Source organism: Anabrus simplex, chromosome 5 (assembly GCF_040414725.1).
Source record: "Anabrus simplex isolate iqAnaSimp1 chromosome 5, ASM4041472v1, whole genome shotgun sequence".
NCBI classification, from domain to species: Eukaryota; Metazoa; Arthropoda; class Insecta; order Orthoptera; family Tettigoniidae; genus Anabrus; species Anabrus simplex.
Genome location: NC_090269.1, coordinates 201,905,826 through 201,918,736, shown reverse-complemented (window position 1 = coordinate 201,918,736; position 12,911 = coordinate 201,905,826). Strand labels below are relative to the sequence as shown.

The 12,911-nt window shown below is 37.5% G+C and overlaps 1 protein-coding gene across 2 annotated transcripts in view; it reads right to left on the bottom strand.

Annotated features, from left to right (window-relative positions):
- The window catches only part of LOC136874436 (HAUS augmin-like complex subunit 6), a 333,441-nt gene that overhangs the window by 282,825 nt on the left and 37,705 nt on the right, over window positions 1–12,911 (bottom strand). For both annotated transcript variants that reach the window (XM_068227904.1, XM_068227905.1), the window contains exon 2: window positions 7,788–7,949. In XM_068227904.1, the coding sequence (XP_068084005.1) occupies window positions 7,788–7,949 (162 nt within the window). The remainder of the gene's footprint in view (window positions 1–7,787; window positions 7,950–12,911) is intronic.

The window sequence follows — 12,911 nt, the reverse complement described above, 5'->3', positions numbered from 1 at the left end:
TGGAGGTGGATAAACACTATCATCAAACGTAACATTAGGAACTAACCTTCTTTCTTCTCTATTAGATGCTAAATTTTTCAACTTAAATAATTTATTATCCAAAATTTCTTGTTTCATTTTAAGTGTGTTCTCCATTTTTTCATTTTTTAAGTTGAAAAATTTAGCATCTAATAGAGAAGAAAGAAGGTTAGTTCCTAATGTTACGTTTGATGATAGTGTTTATCCACCTCCAATTAAAAACTTGTCTGAGATAGAATTTAATGAAGAAGAAACCTCTATTTTAAGTCAAGGCCCTAATTTCAATTGGCCAAGTTCAAATAAAAGTTATGATTTAATCACCACATTAGCTGAAACAGAAACAGCAATACAGAATCTACCTGTAGACTTACAGAATGACATAAGGTATGAAGCTAAGAAGAAAATTCCTATTTTAGTAAAAGGTTTACAATCACTTCGAGGCACCAACAAGGCGGTTAATAACTTGAAACAAAAAATCAAACGAAATAACTTAATTATCACAAAAGCAGATAATGGAGGAACAGTTGTGGCCCTAGATAGAAATGTTTATATTGAAAAAACAGAAACATTTTTTAATAACAATTCGTTTAGTACAGTTGATAAAGACCCGACATCACGTATTCAGAGGGATCTTAAAAAACTATTAAAAAGCACGTCTTTCTTGTTTAATGAACATGATGTGCAAACATTAATAAATATGAACCCTAGACTCCCGACTGCGAGAGCACTACCGAAATTACATAAACAGGGAGAACCGATTAGACCTATCATAAATTTCAAAAATAGCCCCATTTATAAAACTTCTAGATTTATACATAATTTCTTATCAAGTAAATACGTATTTCATTGTAAAACACCTATCAAAAACTCAGTGGATTTTTGCAATCAAGTTAAAGATTTTAAACTTGGATCATCTCACACGACATGTTCGTTTGACATAACCAACATGTATACAAACATTCCAATAGAAGACACTATCAGAATCATTAAGAAGAATTTAACGAAGAACAAATTAGTAAGCATACCAGAAATTGAAGATTTTATTAATGTTTTAAAATTCGTGTTAAATCAAAATTATTTTACGTTTAATAATAAAATTTACCGACAAAAAGGACTCTCAATGGGAGCCCCAGCATCAGGAATATTGGCTAATATATACTTAGACTATTTGGAACACACGAAAATTATTAATCAAATAGAGGGTTTGGATTTTTGGACACGTTATGTGGACGATGTTTACGCTATAATAGATAACAGACTCACCGATAGCAATAAAGTTTTAAATATATTGAATAATTTGGATTCCAATATAAAATTCACTTTAGAAGAAGAAGTTGAAAAATGACTGAATTTTCTGGACATAGTCACAACAAGAGAAGAAGAAGGATTTTCTTTCAAAATACACAGAAAATCCACTTTCACACTGACCACTATCAAGAACAACTCGTTACACCCTGAGGCACAGAAAAGATCAGCATATTATAGTTACGTTAACAGAGCGTTTAGTATTCCTTTATCCAAATCTGAAAGGAATAAAGAACTGTTGTTTATCCGACTACAAGCCCTCTTGAATGGTTTCAACAATAACATGATTGATAAAATAATTAATAAATTTTCGGAGAAGCAACAATCTAAATTAGCAGTCGAACCTAGTAAAACTGAAAAATATATCAAGTTCACATATAATAATCCAAACATTCATGTAATAACAAATTTATTTAAGAGAAAAAATTTCAAAATTGCATTTTCCACCAATAACAACATGAAACATAGTATTTTCAACCATGATACAATAAATCTCTCGGAAAAAGATAAATTTTTTGATTCCGGAATATATAAACTCACATGCTTTGAATGTAAGAATACATACATAGGACAATCTGGCTGCAATTTTAAAGTTAGATATTTGGAACATGTGAATGCTGAAAAACATAGAAGATTCTCAGCAATGGGATCACACATGACTGCCACAGGTCATAAATTTACCAACATAGAACAAGACCTGACCATCATAAAAAAGTTAAAAAAAGGGCAGCTTAATGAACACATATGAAGACCTGTACATTCATCTAGACCAACTTGTAAAGAAAAATGATAACCTTAATGAGGCTGTAGAATATAAGAATCCATTATATTATCAAATTCTAGTATATTTGAAAATGCTTGAGAAGGATCACGAAAAAAGAATTGGAATTTCTCCACCTACAGATAGCCCTACAACTTGTTCCTCCTCAGTTGAAGCTGTAGGTGACAGCAAGGAAGTTCTTGACACACCTATATCCCCCGCTCCTCCACCTCCTCAGGTGCAAGAGCAAGGAAGATTGCATCATCAATATTACACCCGGCGCAAACTGTGAAAGAATGACAGGAGTTACTGTTCCAAAGGAAAGCAGGCTTAATAAGATTTGACAACTAGGAATTAGTTATATTTTCTTCTACATTAATAATAAGAGCCGCACTGTGATATCAGGATTTCTTCGTTTCGATAATTACTTATAAATTGTATAATTTTTAATTTATAAATTTATCTTTTTTCATGAATTATTAAGAAAAGAATATTTATTAGGACAATTTCTCTATGGAATATTGTACAAGTGTTTCCTTGACGACTGCTTTCTATTGTAGAAATAATTTACATATTTTCTCTTGAGTTATTTGTTTGTTTTAATCTTGTCAATCTTATGTTAATTTTAAGGACACTTCCTCTAAAGCATTACTTTGTCAATTTTATATATTTTTCATCTAAACAGTGTTATGTGGCTGAAGATGTTGATAATATACGAAACATGTACCACTTTTGACCATTAAAAATTGCCTTAAGCAATCATTGTATCGACTAGGTGGAAAATAAATTAAATACTTAATTGTGAATCCATTCTATTTTGCATTATGGGCCAGTAAATTAACCTGATGTTTTGTTTTCTTCATGTGAAGACCCTGTAGGTTGGGTACAAGATACCCCTGTTTCACTGTATGTGTGCCTTGAGGGCAGTTAGGAGTGAAGTTTGTTGTGGCCTTTGATAGGCTTGTAAAATTGAGAGCAGGACTGCTCTTTCCTAATTTCATCTCTGCGTGCCTCTAGGAGGCTTAACATTGTAATTAAGGGGCAAGTGCTCCATGGCATGATGGGGTTTTCTGCCCCTTTGTTCATTTGGTAACTGGGTAAAGTTGAGCTATTCGCTCAAAGGTTGTGAGTGTGGGGCTCGAAGCCCAAAAATTGGTAAAAAACCCCTGACGGGAAAAATCATTTTGTACCTGACTTTCATTGTTATTTCACCTAGTGGAAATGGTTGAATGTTATTTGTCGATTTTGAAAAGAAAATATAACATTTGTTAAAGTTTTAAATTAACTTTAATTTGGTAGTTGAGACCTATTCCAACCCGCACCTTCTTTCACCTCTGCTGTTCCACAGTACCCTCGGAACAACAACAACAATAATAATAATAATAATAATAATAATAATAATAATAATAATAATAATAGTACCGGGAGGTACACCTCAACGCCGCGCATTCAAAACTAGCGCCTAAATGAACTCCTCTATTGGTGAAACAGTGAAAATGAAACTACACCAACTTGGAACGTTAATCAGAAGACATCACCACCTAAATATTGAGTAATTTTGTTATTGTGCAGATGCCTAAACTGACTGAATTTCTACTAGTTTTTTTTTGACATTCATCAAGAAGTTTGGACTTTCTTCCACAGATGATACTACTAAAAGACTATGATAATGCACCCTGGTGCGAGGTGTAGAACTTATAATTTAAAGAATTTTGTATTTCTGAGTTTTTGTAACTGAATGTTGTTCATTTAATTTTGGGTTGGCAATATTTCCTTTTTTCCGCCAGTTTTTAATCTAGCCAATCCCTCATTTTTTTGTAATTAATTTTCTACCTATCACTGGCTTCATGTTCGATCCTGAAGGGTAACTTTGAATTTGACCAATTAAATTGAGAGGGTGTGGCTGGTTTATTCCTGAATGATTTCGAACCTTCCCTGAGGGTTTATAAACTGCGGCTTTTCACGTTTCTTGGCCAATTGGTCGTCATCTTACTGAGTGTGTGTGTCAAAGCAGGAAGCAGGTGGCCTCTTTCATTGGTCAGCAGTACATCTACAAGAGTTTTTAATTAATTTTTATATTGTAATTAGACCCATTCAACCCAGCACCTTCTTTCACCTCTGCATTCCACGGATACCCCAGAACAATAATGATAATAATAATTATTATTATTATTATTATTAATTATTATTATTTATGTTATTTAGCGTATGATGCTTCATTTGACAATCGTTTAAAATGTTTTTACATATAAGTGTTATTAGAAAAATATAAACATAAAATACATGGATACAGATAGACTAACTAGGAGGTAAACACACACACACACACACACACACACACACACACACACACACACACACACACAACTGCAGGTTCTGAAATTTCATCACAAGCTGATGTCAAGTCCTTCCAGCCAAGTGAGTGCCGTAGGGGTTACGTGATGTAGCTCCTCCATAGGTCCAGTGAATGCTCGGAGAGGACATTCTTTCACGATGTGGCTGATGGTTTGCACTTCAGCACCACAGTTGCAGGAAGGAGACTCCAACCACCCCCATTGGTGTAGTGCAGAAGCAGTTCTTCCAACACCGCAGCGCATCCTATTTAATCTAGTCCAGATGGTGCGTGGAAGGTTGAACCCAGGAGGTTTTGCTGTTGGGTCATCAATGTTGATTAGACCATGTGGGTGTAATCTGGCCCATTCTTGCTTCCATGCTTCATCAGGTCTAAAAGGAATATCAGTTAGTTCCCTGGCCGTCTTCCAGGCAGGTTTCCGCGATTTCAGTCTCGCAACGATGTTTTCTTCTGCATCCTGGTGGATGGGAAGTGAGCTGTTCATCATCACCTTAGTCCATAATCTGACAAGAGCATTTTTGTCGTCTGATGTGAGGAGGTTGAATGTGGCTCAGTACGGGTAACCACTGTACAGGAGTGGAGAGCAGGGTGCCAGATATGATTCTCATTGTAATGGCGCAGCTGGACATCGACCAGACGAGTATGGGAACTATTCAGCCATACAGCAGAACAGTATTCAGCTGAAGAATATACTAGCGCTAAAGCAGTTGTTCGCAGTTAATTCACATCTGCACCCCATGATGTTCCAGCTAGTCTACTCCGAAGGTTGTTACGACTTTTCAGTTTAGCTGTCAGTTTCTGAAGGTGATGGCGGTAGGTTAGGGATCTATCTAAAGTTACACCGAGGCTTTTGGGGGTAGCATTGCACCGCAGTGTGTGATTTCTGAACCTGATTGACTGTTGGTAGTTTGCATTCCTGTTACCGAGGTGAAACGTAGCTACTTCTGTCTTTAGAGGGCTAGGTGTCAATCGCCACTTTGTGAAATAACCGTCCATCTTCTCAAGGTCCTGGGATAGGATTTCTTCAACTTCACTGAAGTCTGCTCTTTGTATGGTGAGGTTGATGTCATCTGAATAGATGAACTTGCGAGATGTGGTTTCTGCAAGGTCGTATATGTATAAATTGAAAAGAATTGGAGACAGCACTGAACCCTGTGGCAAACCATTGTTGAGTTTGTGGAAACGACTGCAGACATGTTCTGTATGAACCTGGAAAAATCTATTTCACAGCATATTTTTTATTAGAGTGAAGATCTTGAGGCATGGTATTGCTCTGCTAAGTTTCAGGAGGAGGCCTTTTTTCCAGACTGTATCATAGGCGGTGGTAAGATCGAGAAACACAGAGACACTTTTCTTCTTCCTCTCAAATCCATTTTTTATAAAAGAAGTCAGAGCAAGCAACTGATCGCTGCAGTCACGGCCATGACGAAAACCAGCTTGTTCAATCGGAATGAGGCATTCAATCATAGGAGCTATCCTGTTAACAATCAATCTTTCCAGAAGCTTGTAAGTTACGCTTAGTAGGGCTATTGGTCTGTAGCTTTGGGGTAATTTGGGATCCTTGCCTGGTTTCAAGATAGCGATAATAATAATAATAATAATAATAATAATAATAATAATAATAATAATAATAATAATTGTACCGGGCGGTACACCTCCATGCTGCTAGTTCAAATATTGCACCAATTGAAACTCCTCTACAGGAGAAAGTCTGAACTTTAAAGAAACTGTATCAACTCACTGTTTCTCCGAAGATGGCTCTGTGTAAATGTTGATGTGTGTTTGTTTGTCATTGATCAAGAAGTGTGGACGTTCTCTACCGGATGTCTCAACAAAAACTATGGTAATACACTCTGGTGCAATGGAATGAACTTTCTTGAAGAAATTTTGTATTCATAAGTTTTGTCTTTACTAAATTTTGTTCTGTGGTTTGTGGGTTGGCAACATTAATCATTTCTACCCGCTTGTTTTGAATTTAGCCAATCCCGAATTTCTCTAATTAATTTTTGACGAATAACGTATGTCTTCTATATGTTGCTTTAAGCTATCCAATAAAGTTGAGGGGGGTGTGGGTACTCATTCTTGAAAGGTCTCGAATGTTCCACGAGGGTATTTAAACTGCTGATTTTCTTGTCTCGGTGCCACTTCATCGACATCTTGCTTAGTGTGTGATTATGTAGCAGGGGGCGGGAAGCGCCTCTTTCTTCGGGCAGCAGTTCATCCACAAGGTAATGGCCGTTTAATAACTTTATTTCTTGCTAGCTCAGCAGTTTAACCCTCGGGGCAGGTTCGAAACTTTTCTCATGTAACCTATCTTTAAAATGTAATAGACATTTGGTAAAAATTCCGCCTCTTTAACTATAAATTGGGATAGAGAGTGCCTAACCCTCTCGAGCTCCCACTCATATTGTTTTGAGGTGACTACGTTTTCATAACTGCTTTTCTTCTCTTCGTAATGTAATAAAGTTTTCTTATCGTGTCACCTCCTTAGTAGGGGATTAGCCCTTGCGTAAGCGGCCTAGTGCCAAGTAGGTTTCAAAAGTGTATTAGGAGTGCAAGCTTCGCCTCCATTCTATTTTGTATTATGGGCCAGTATCTTAACCTGATGTTTTATTTTCCTCATGTAAAGGCCCTGTAGGTTGAGTATCAAATACCCCTGTTTCTTGGTGTGCCTTAAGGGCAGACAGAAATGAAGTTTGTTGTAGCCTTGGATAGGCTTGTCAAATTGAGAGCGGGTCTGCTCTTTTTCTTAACATTGTAATTAGGAGCAAGTGCTCCTTGTACTTAGGGGTTTTATGCCCTTCAGCAATGGTAGTTGTGAGCTGAGAGCTCAGGAATTATACTTGGGGCTTGAAGCCCAGATTTTGGTAATAACCCGCGAAATCTTGTAATATTTTTGTACCTGATTTTGGCTTGTTGCTGACTTGTTATTTGTTGAGTTTTGAAAGTCTATATGAAAATTGTTAAACCTTGTTGTCTGTTAAAAATATAACCTTTGTCAAAGTTTTAAATTAACTTTAATTCTGTAGTTGAGACCTATTCCACCCAGCACCTTCTTTCACCTCTGCAAATCCACAAAACATCGTAATAATAATAATAATAATAATAATAATAATAATAATAATAATAATAATAATACTGTATAGCATACTACAATATCATTTATACATATTTAAATAATACTACTACTACTACTACAATGGAATTTCAATCATCTTATGCTTTAAACAATTAAAATGCACATTTAAGGTGTAAAAGAAATATCACAATGATGTCCACACTAACACTCATATTGATCAGTTGTTATAGATAAAGAACAAAATTAATGCTGTAAAAGAGGAATGTACTTACAACTGAAATTTCTTTTATAATTCGCAGGACTTCCGATCGGAATTTGGCCTCTGTAATTCTGTTTACCGGTGGCATATTAGTACACTTCTGTTTGTTGATAATTTGCAAGAGAGGATACATCAGTTGTTCAAATGCACTCTTATTGGGTACCATGAACAGATTCTGCAAAAAATTTAATAAATTTAGAATAACAAAATCAACTATCATATCATACACTTATTTCCTTCTACAACACTACACATTTCTCTATCAGCTACGTAGAGGAAATATACACAAAAAATTAACATAAAAATAGTTACACGTGTAGAGTCTATGACCACTGTAATTGAGCTGAGTCAACACAATATTCCCTCTCTCGGATCGTCCCCACCTCCCAACGGCTAACGTGTTGTTAGGTTGGTGGAGGTAGGGGGGCACTACCCCATCGATTCCCTTCCTTTCCTATCTTTCCCCTCTCCCCTCACGGAATCCTGTGATGAGAGAGGGAAAAAACTACCAGGCTTCCCCGTCAGAACAACAAACGTAGGAGACTCGCATTGTAACTTTGTCTCTCCCCCCTCCGCCTGTAAATTCAGACCTGACCTACCTCACTTGAGTTAGGTCACTGTCTCTGCTAGCATTCTGTTGACTCATCTCATAGAATTACCTTGCAGAACACCTTCACAATACGTCCTTCTGTCTCTCACTCAGTTCATTTTATAGACTCAAACATCACAACAAGCCACCAAATGCTTACCATTACTCAAAATCACAATCAAGCACGGAACAAATTAAAACTCCTACAAAGGAATAAGAAAATATAACAAAGCAGACATAAAAAAAGACCCCATCATTTGTTACCCCTGTTAAACCCTTCACTCCTATAAATATTCCCTACTCTTAAGTTCCTCACTGCACTTAAATATTTGCATACACTACCTGCACATTTCCATTCACAAGCCACACAATTTTTTGTTCATTGCCAGTCTGACTTAACTTGTTTATCTGAATTCAATAACTTTTCTCCCACTCCCTTTGTTTCATTACACTCAAATATCAAGTGGTAATCTGCCCTCACTTCACCATCCAAAATGCATACCATTGTATCTTTATTTCTAACCCACTACTTATTCTTATAGAAACACAGTAACCACCACAAAAAATAAATAAAAACACTTCTCACCGATCTGTCTATGTTGCTAATTCTTATCCTATTAACTAGACTAATCCTATTAAATTTGTCTAGTGTCTGCCTTTTCCAACATTCCTCCCTCCAAGATTGCAGTTGTGTATCCTTTACCCTCCTTATAACAATCCTCCATAAGCCCCTACTCCTTGCACTTCAGTCTTCAAACTACATGTACCCTGATCCCAGACCTTCCATAATCCTTTTTATAGCCCTGCATTCACTATACCTACTTGCAATCTGATACTGGAATGCAGCTTACAAAACAATCAGTGGATCCAATTTACAACGTTTCTTCCCCTTGTAATCTCACATTTCAGAAGGTAGCGATTTCCAGTGTCAGCAATACCCCATGCTTTTACACCCCATTTGGTGGGTTTCCCTGGGAGGTACTGTTTCAAGATAAATCTTCCCTTGAAACCTGTCATAGCTTCATCTACTGCGAGTTCCTGGCCAGATGTGTACAAAATTCTGAATTTTTCGGTAAGTTGCAGAGCTGGTGTTGCTTTGTACAGAATATCGTAATGTTAATCTTGAGGTGTTGGCCTGTTTACATGGCTACTTAGATGTAAATATTGCCCAAGTTTCCTAAACCGTTTCAGTGTCATTGCCTGCCTTACTAACGGGCACACGCAAAAGTCTCCTAAGAAATAATCTTTTATTTCAGGTAGAACAACTAATCCCATATAATTTAGAACTCCTACATATGCTCCTATTTCATCAACATTAGTGTCTTGCCAGGTAGTATCAACAGTGCCAGTTTTAGAAAATATTCGGCATGAATATTCGTCTGCTCTGCTTCTAGCTCATAAAATACCAATCCCACAAAAAAATTCAAAAAATCTTTTTTCTGAATTCCCGGAAGATAAATCGTGATTTGGACCGGCATTATTTTCCCATATTTTCAGTTCATCAAAATGAATATTGTGACTCCAGATATCACTAGTAACATTTCTTTGAAGCCCTGACCCTCAGTCTTCATATAATATTTGTTCAAGCTCATGATTCTCGGAATCATTATCACTACTACATTCATCAGAATACAATTCTGAACCACAACTAGAAAGCTCACTATCTCCACTAACTTAAAACATATCTTAACCCATATGTGCCCACTGTCGACATTTGTCGACGTTAATATCTGAATATTGTCGATCTTATATCGGTAAACCTAAATAATATTTTTGAGGTGCATTGTTTACAGTTCATTGTTTGATACTTATTGCACAGCACGAAAACAAGAATCACTCATTTTCGCGCTTTATATCGTGGCTGCGTATGAAATATCATTCCGTATACACTCAAGAGGATGACACTTCCGTCGCGGTGAGTAATATTTTCTTATAATATTGTTACAGTTGAAAGTAAGATCGGACTGTTGTGGTAAACATAATAACGAAACATGCCTTTAACAGATTTTGAATTCATTTATGGCTGATTTATAGTTGCTTTTGTCTAGCAGAGCAAAAAATTTCCACGTCGACATATGTCTACGACAGTGGGCGCGAATGGGACTGCCTCAGTACTGATATACAATTTTCATTTATTCTTCTCAGAGTGACCGTCGAGTAGAACGTAATCATTCTAGAGGAATCACAAAACATCCTAGATGCTAATATATACATAGAACAACCTGAAAATGCTTTCCATAGTGACGGGGATAGCGATGATGATGATGAGTCTTGTGGAGATATTTACAGACTCTCTGGTAATCAACTTCGGGCTGATGCTGAACTAGTGTGTACAAAAATAAGTAAAAATGGTACAATGGTAATGCTGACATGAAATACATAACAGTAACTCAGCCAGCATGTATAATTCTGCATAACATGCACATGGGAAGCGTCGATCAATTGGATCAAAATGTATCTTGTTACCGCATCAGCATGAAAAACAAGAAATGGTACTGGCCTCTAATTGTGTTCCTTCTGAACGTCTCCATGGACAATGCATGGCAACTTTACCGTTTGACCCCCATTTAGACCTTCTCGGCTTCACACGCTACATCGTTAGGACATATATCCTATCTCGTGCCGCTACGCGTCCTAACGCGTGAAGACCGAGTACGAAAGTATCTTAACGCGTGTTGCCAGAAGTGCGTTACGATGGAGTATCCCACTACCTCGAAACAAGAGGGAAGCAAGTGCGGTGCGCTCACTGTGGTAAAGCTACCAGGAAACAGTGCAAAAATGTAACGTTGGCCGCCACGTCCTTTGCTTCGAGTCATTTCACTCACGCTAAAAAGACTGGTTGAAGAGAAGCAGAGTGTAACCTCAAAACGCAGACTAAACTGTTTTGAAATTCTACTCATAGTTTTCCTTTTTTGCTGTTTTCAGAGTGATCATACTTGCTCAAAATTTCGTATTGTGTGTATAACAAGTACTATAAACATACGAATAGTGTCCTTTTGTTTTGAAACAGTATGCATTCTAAATTGAGACGAAACTCGGAGTTCTCCCTAGGACCTTTCTAATGGGCGCACCGCCCAGCCGTCTTCATTGACCGCCCGGCTATCATACAATAACCTAGATGTCTGCTAGTTACATAATATTGCAAGTTGCTCTACGTCGCACCGACACAGATAGGTCTTATGGCGACGATGGGATAGGAAATGCTAGGAGTGGGAAGAAAGCGGCCTTGGAATTAATTAAGGTACAACCCCAGCATTTACCTGGCGTGAAAATGGGGAAACCACGGAAAACATCTTCAGTGCTGCCGACGGTGGGGTTCGAACGCACTATTTCCCGAATGCAAGCTTACATCTCGCTCAATTTACGTAATAATACATATTTCAGTCATTGAAAGCCTACACACTGTTTTCCAGTCAGTGATCGGGTCAGGGTTGGAATGAATGAAGCCCTATATTGCGGCGAGGTTAGGAATTGTGCCGGCTGCCGAAGCCTGTCGCACTCCTCGTAGGCAATGATTAATGACTGACAGATGAAATGATAGTGGAGAGTGTTGCTGGAATTAAAGATGACAGGAAAAACCGGAGTACCCGGAGAAAAACATGCCCCGCCTCCGCTTCGTCCAGCACAAATTTCACATGGAGTGACTGGGATTTGAACCAAGCGATGAGAGGCCGGCGCGCTGCCGGCTGAGCTACGGAGGCTACACATATTTCAGTAATTATATGTTCGAAATTAAAATGTAAACACTGTAAAAGTCTTTAAATGAAAAATCCTCATTATTGTCAGCATAATTGCGCGAGTCACATCGCGTCGTGTCGTGCGCGAGTTGTCTGGATTAGCGAGGAATCGCATGCGAGTACTCGATTCCGCGGGACGTAACAAACCCGTCTGGCTCTGCACAGCAACCGAGTGACTATGAACGAGCAGTAGAACACTAGAAGTTCAATCTACTCTGTTACGTTTTCTTCGTTATAACAATAAAATAGTTCATTTTTGCAGTTAACATTTACCTGTCTAATATTATTGCTAATGGCCTGAGGGGAATAAGTTGAAAGTTCATCATATTTATTTTTTAAGTAGTATTCCCCGCCTGGCTACTCATTCCTGCCACCCAGGTAACGAAAATTTCTGGGGAGAACACTGAAACTGTTCCACATTTACGTTTTGAATCAAGTTTTTTAAATATTTTCTGCTTATTCGATACTTATGTGACTGATATTCACTAACTGATTAATTATTACATTCACATAAGCTTAAAATGCGAAGAAAAGTTCCTTTTTTTGAGCATGTCTCTTACCCTACCCGTTCATGATCACTGTCGACATGGTAAATCTCCGCGAAAATATGTTAATGAAATCTAAAATCATCACAAGCCTTTCATTTAGGTTACAAACAACTGTAGTTACGAAATATATCGCAATATTCCACAGAAAAATAATTTAGGCAGATATGGGTTAATTTCGCATTCTTTCATATACCTTTCGACACAACTCCGTGATTAGACGACATGATCAGAACTTGAACAAGAATAATCTCTAACTGAAAGAC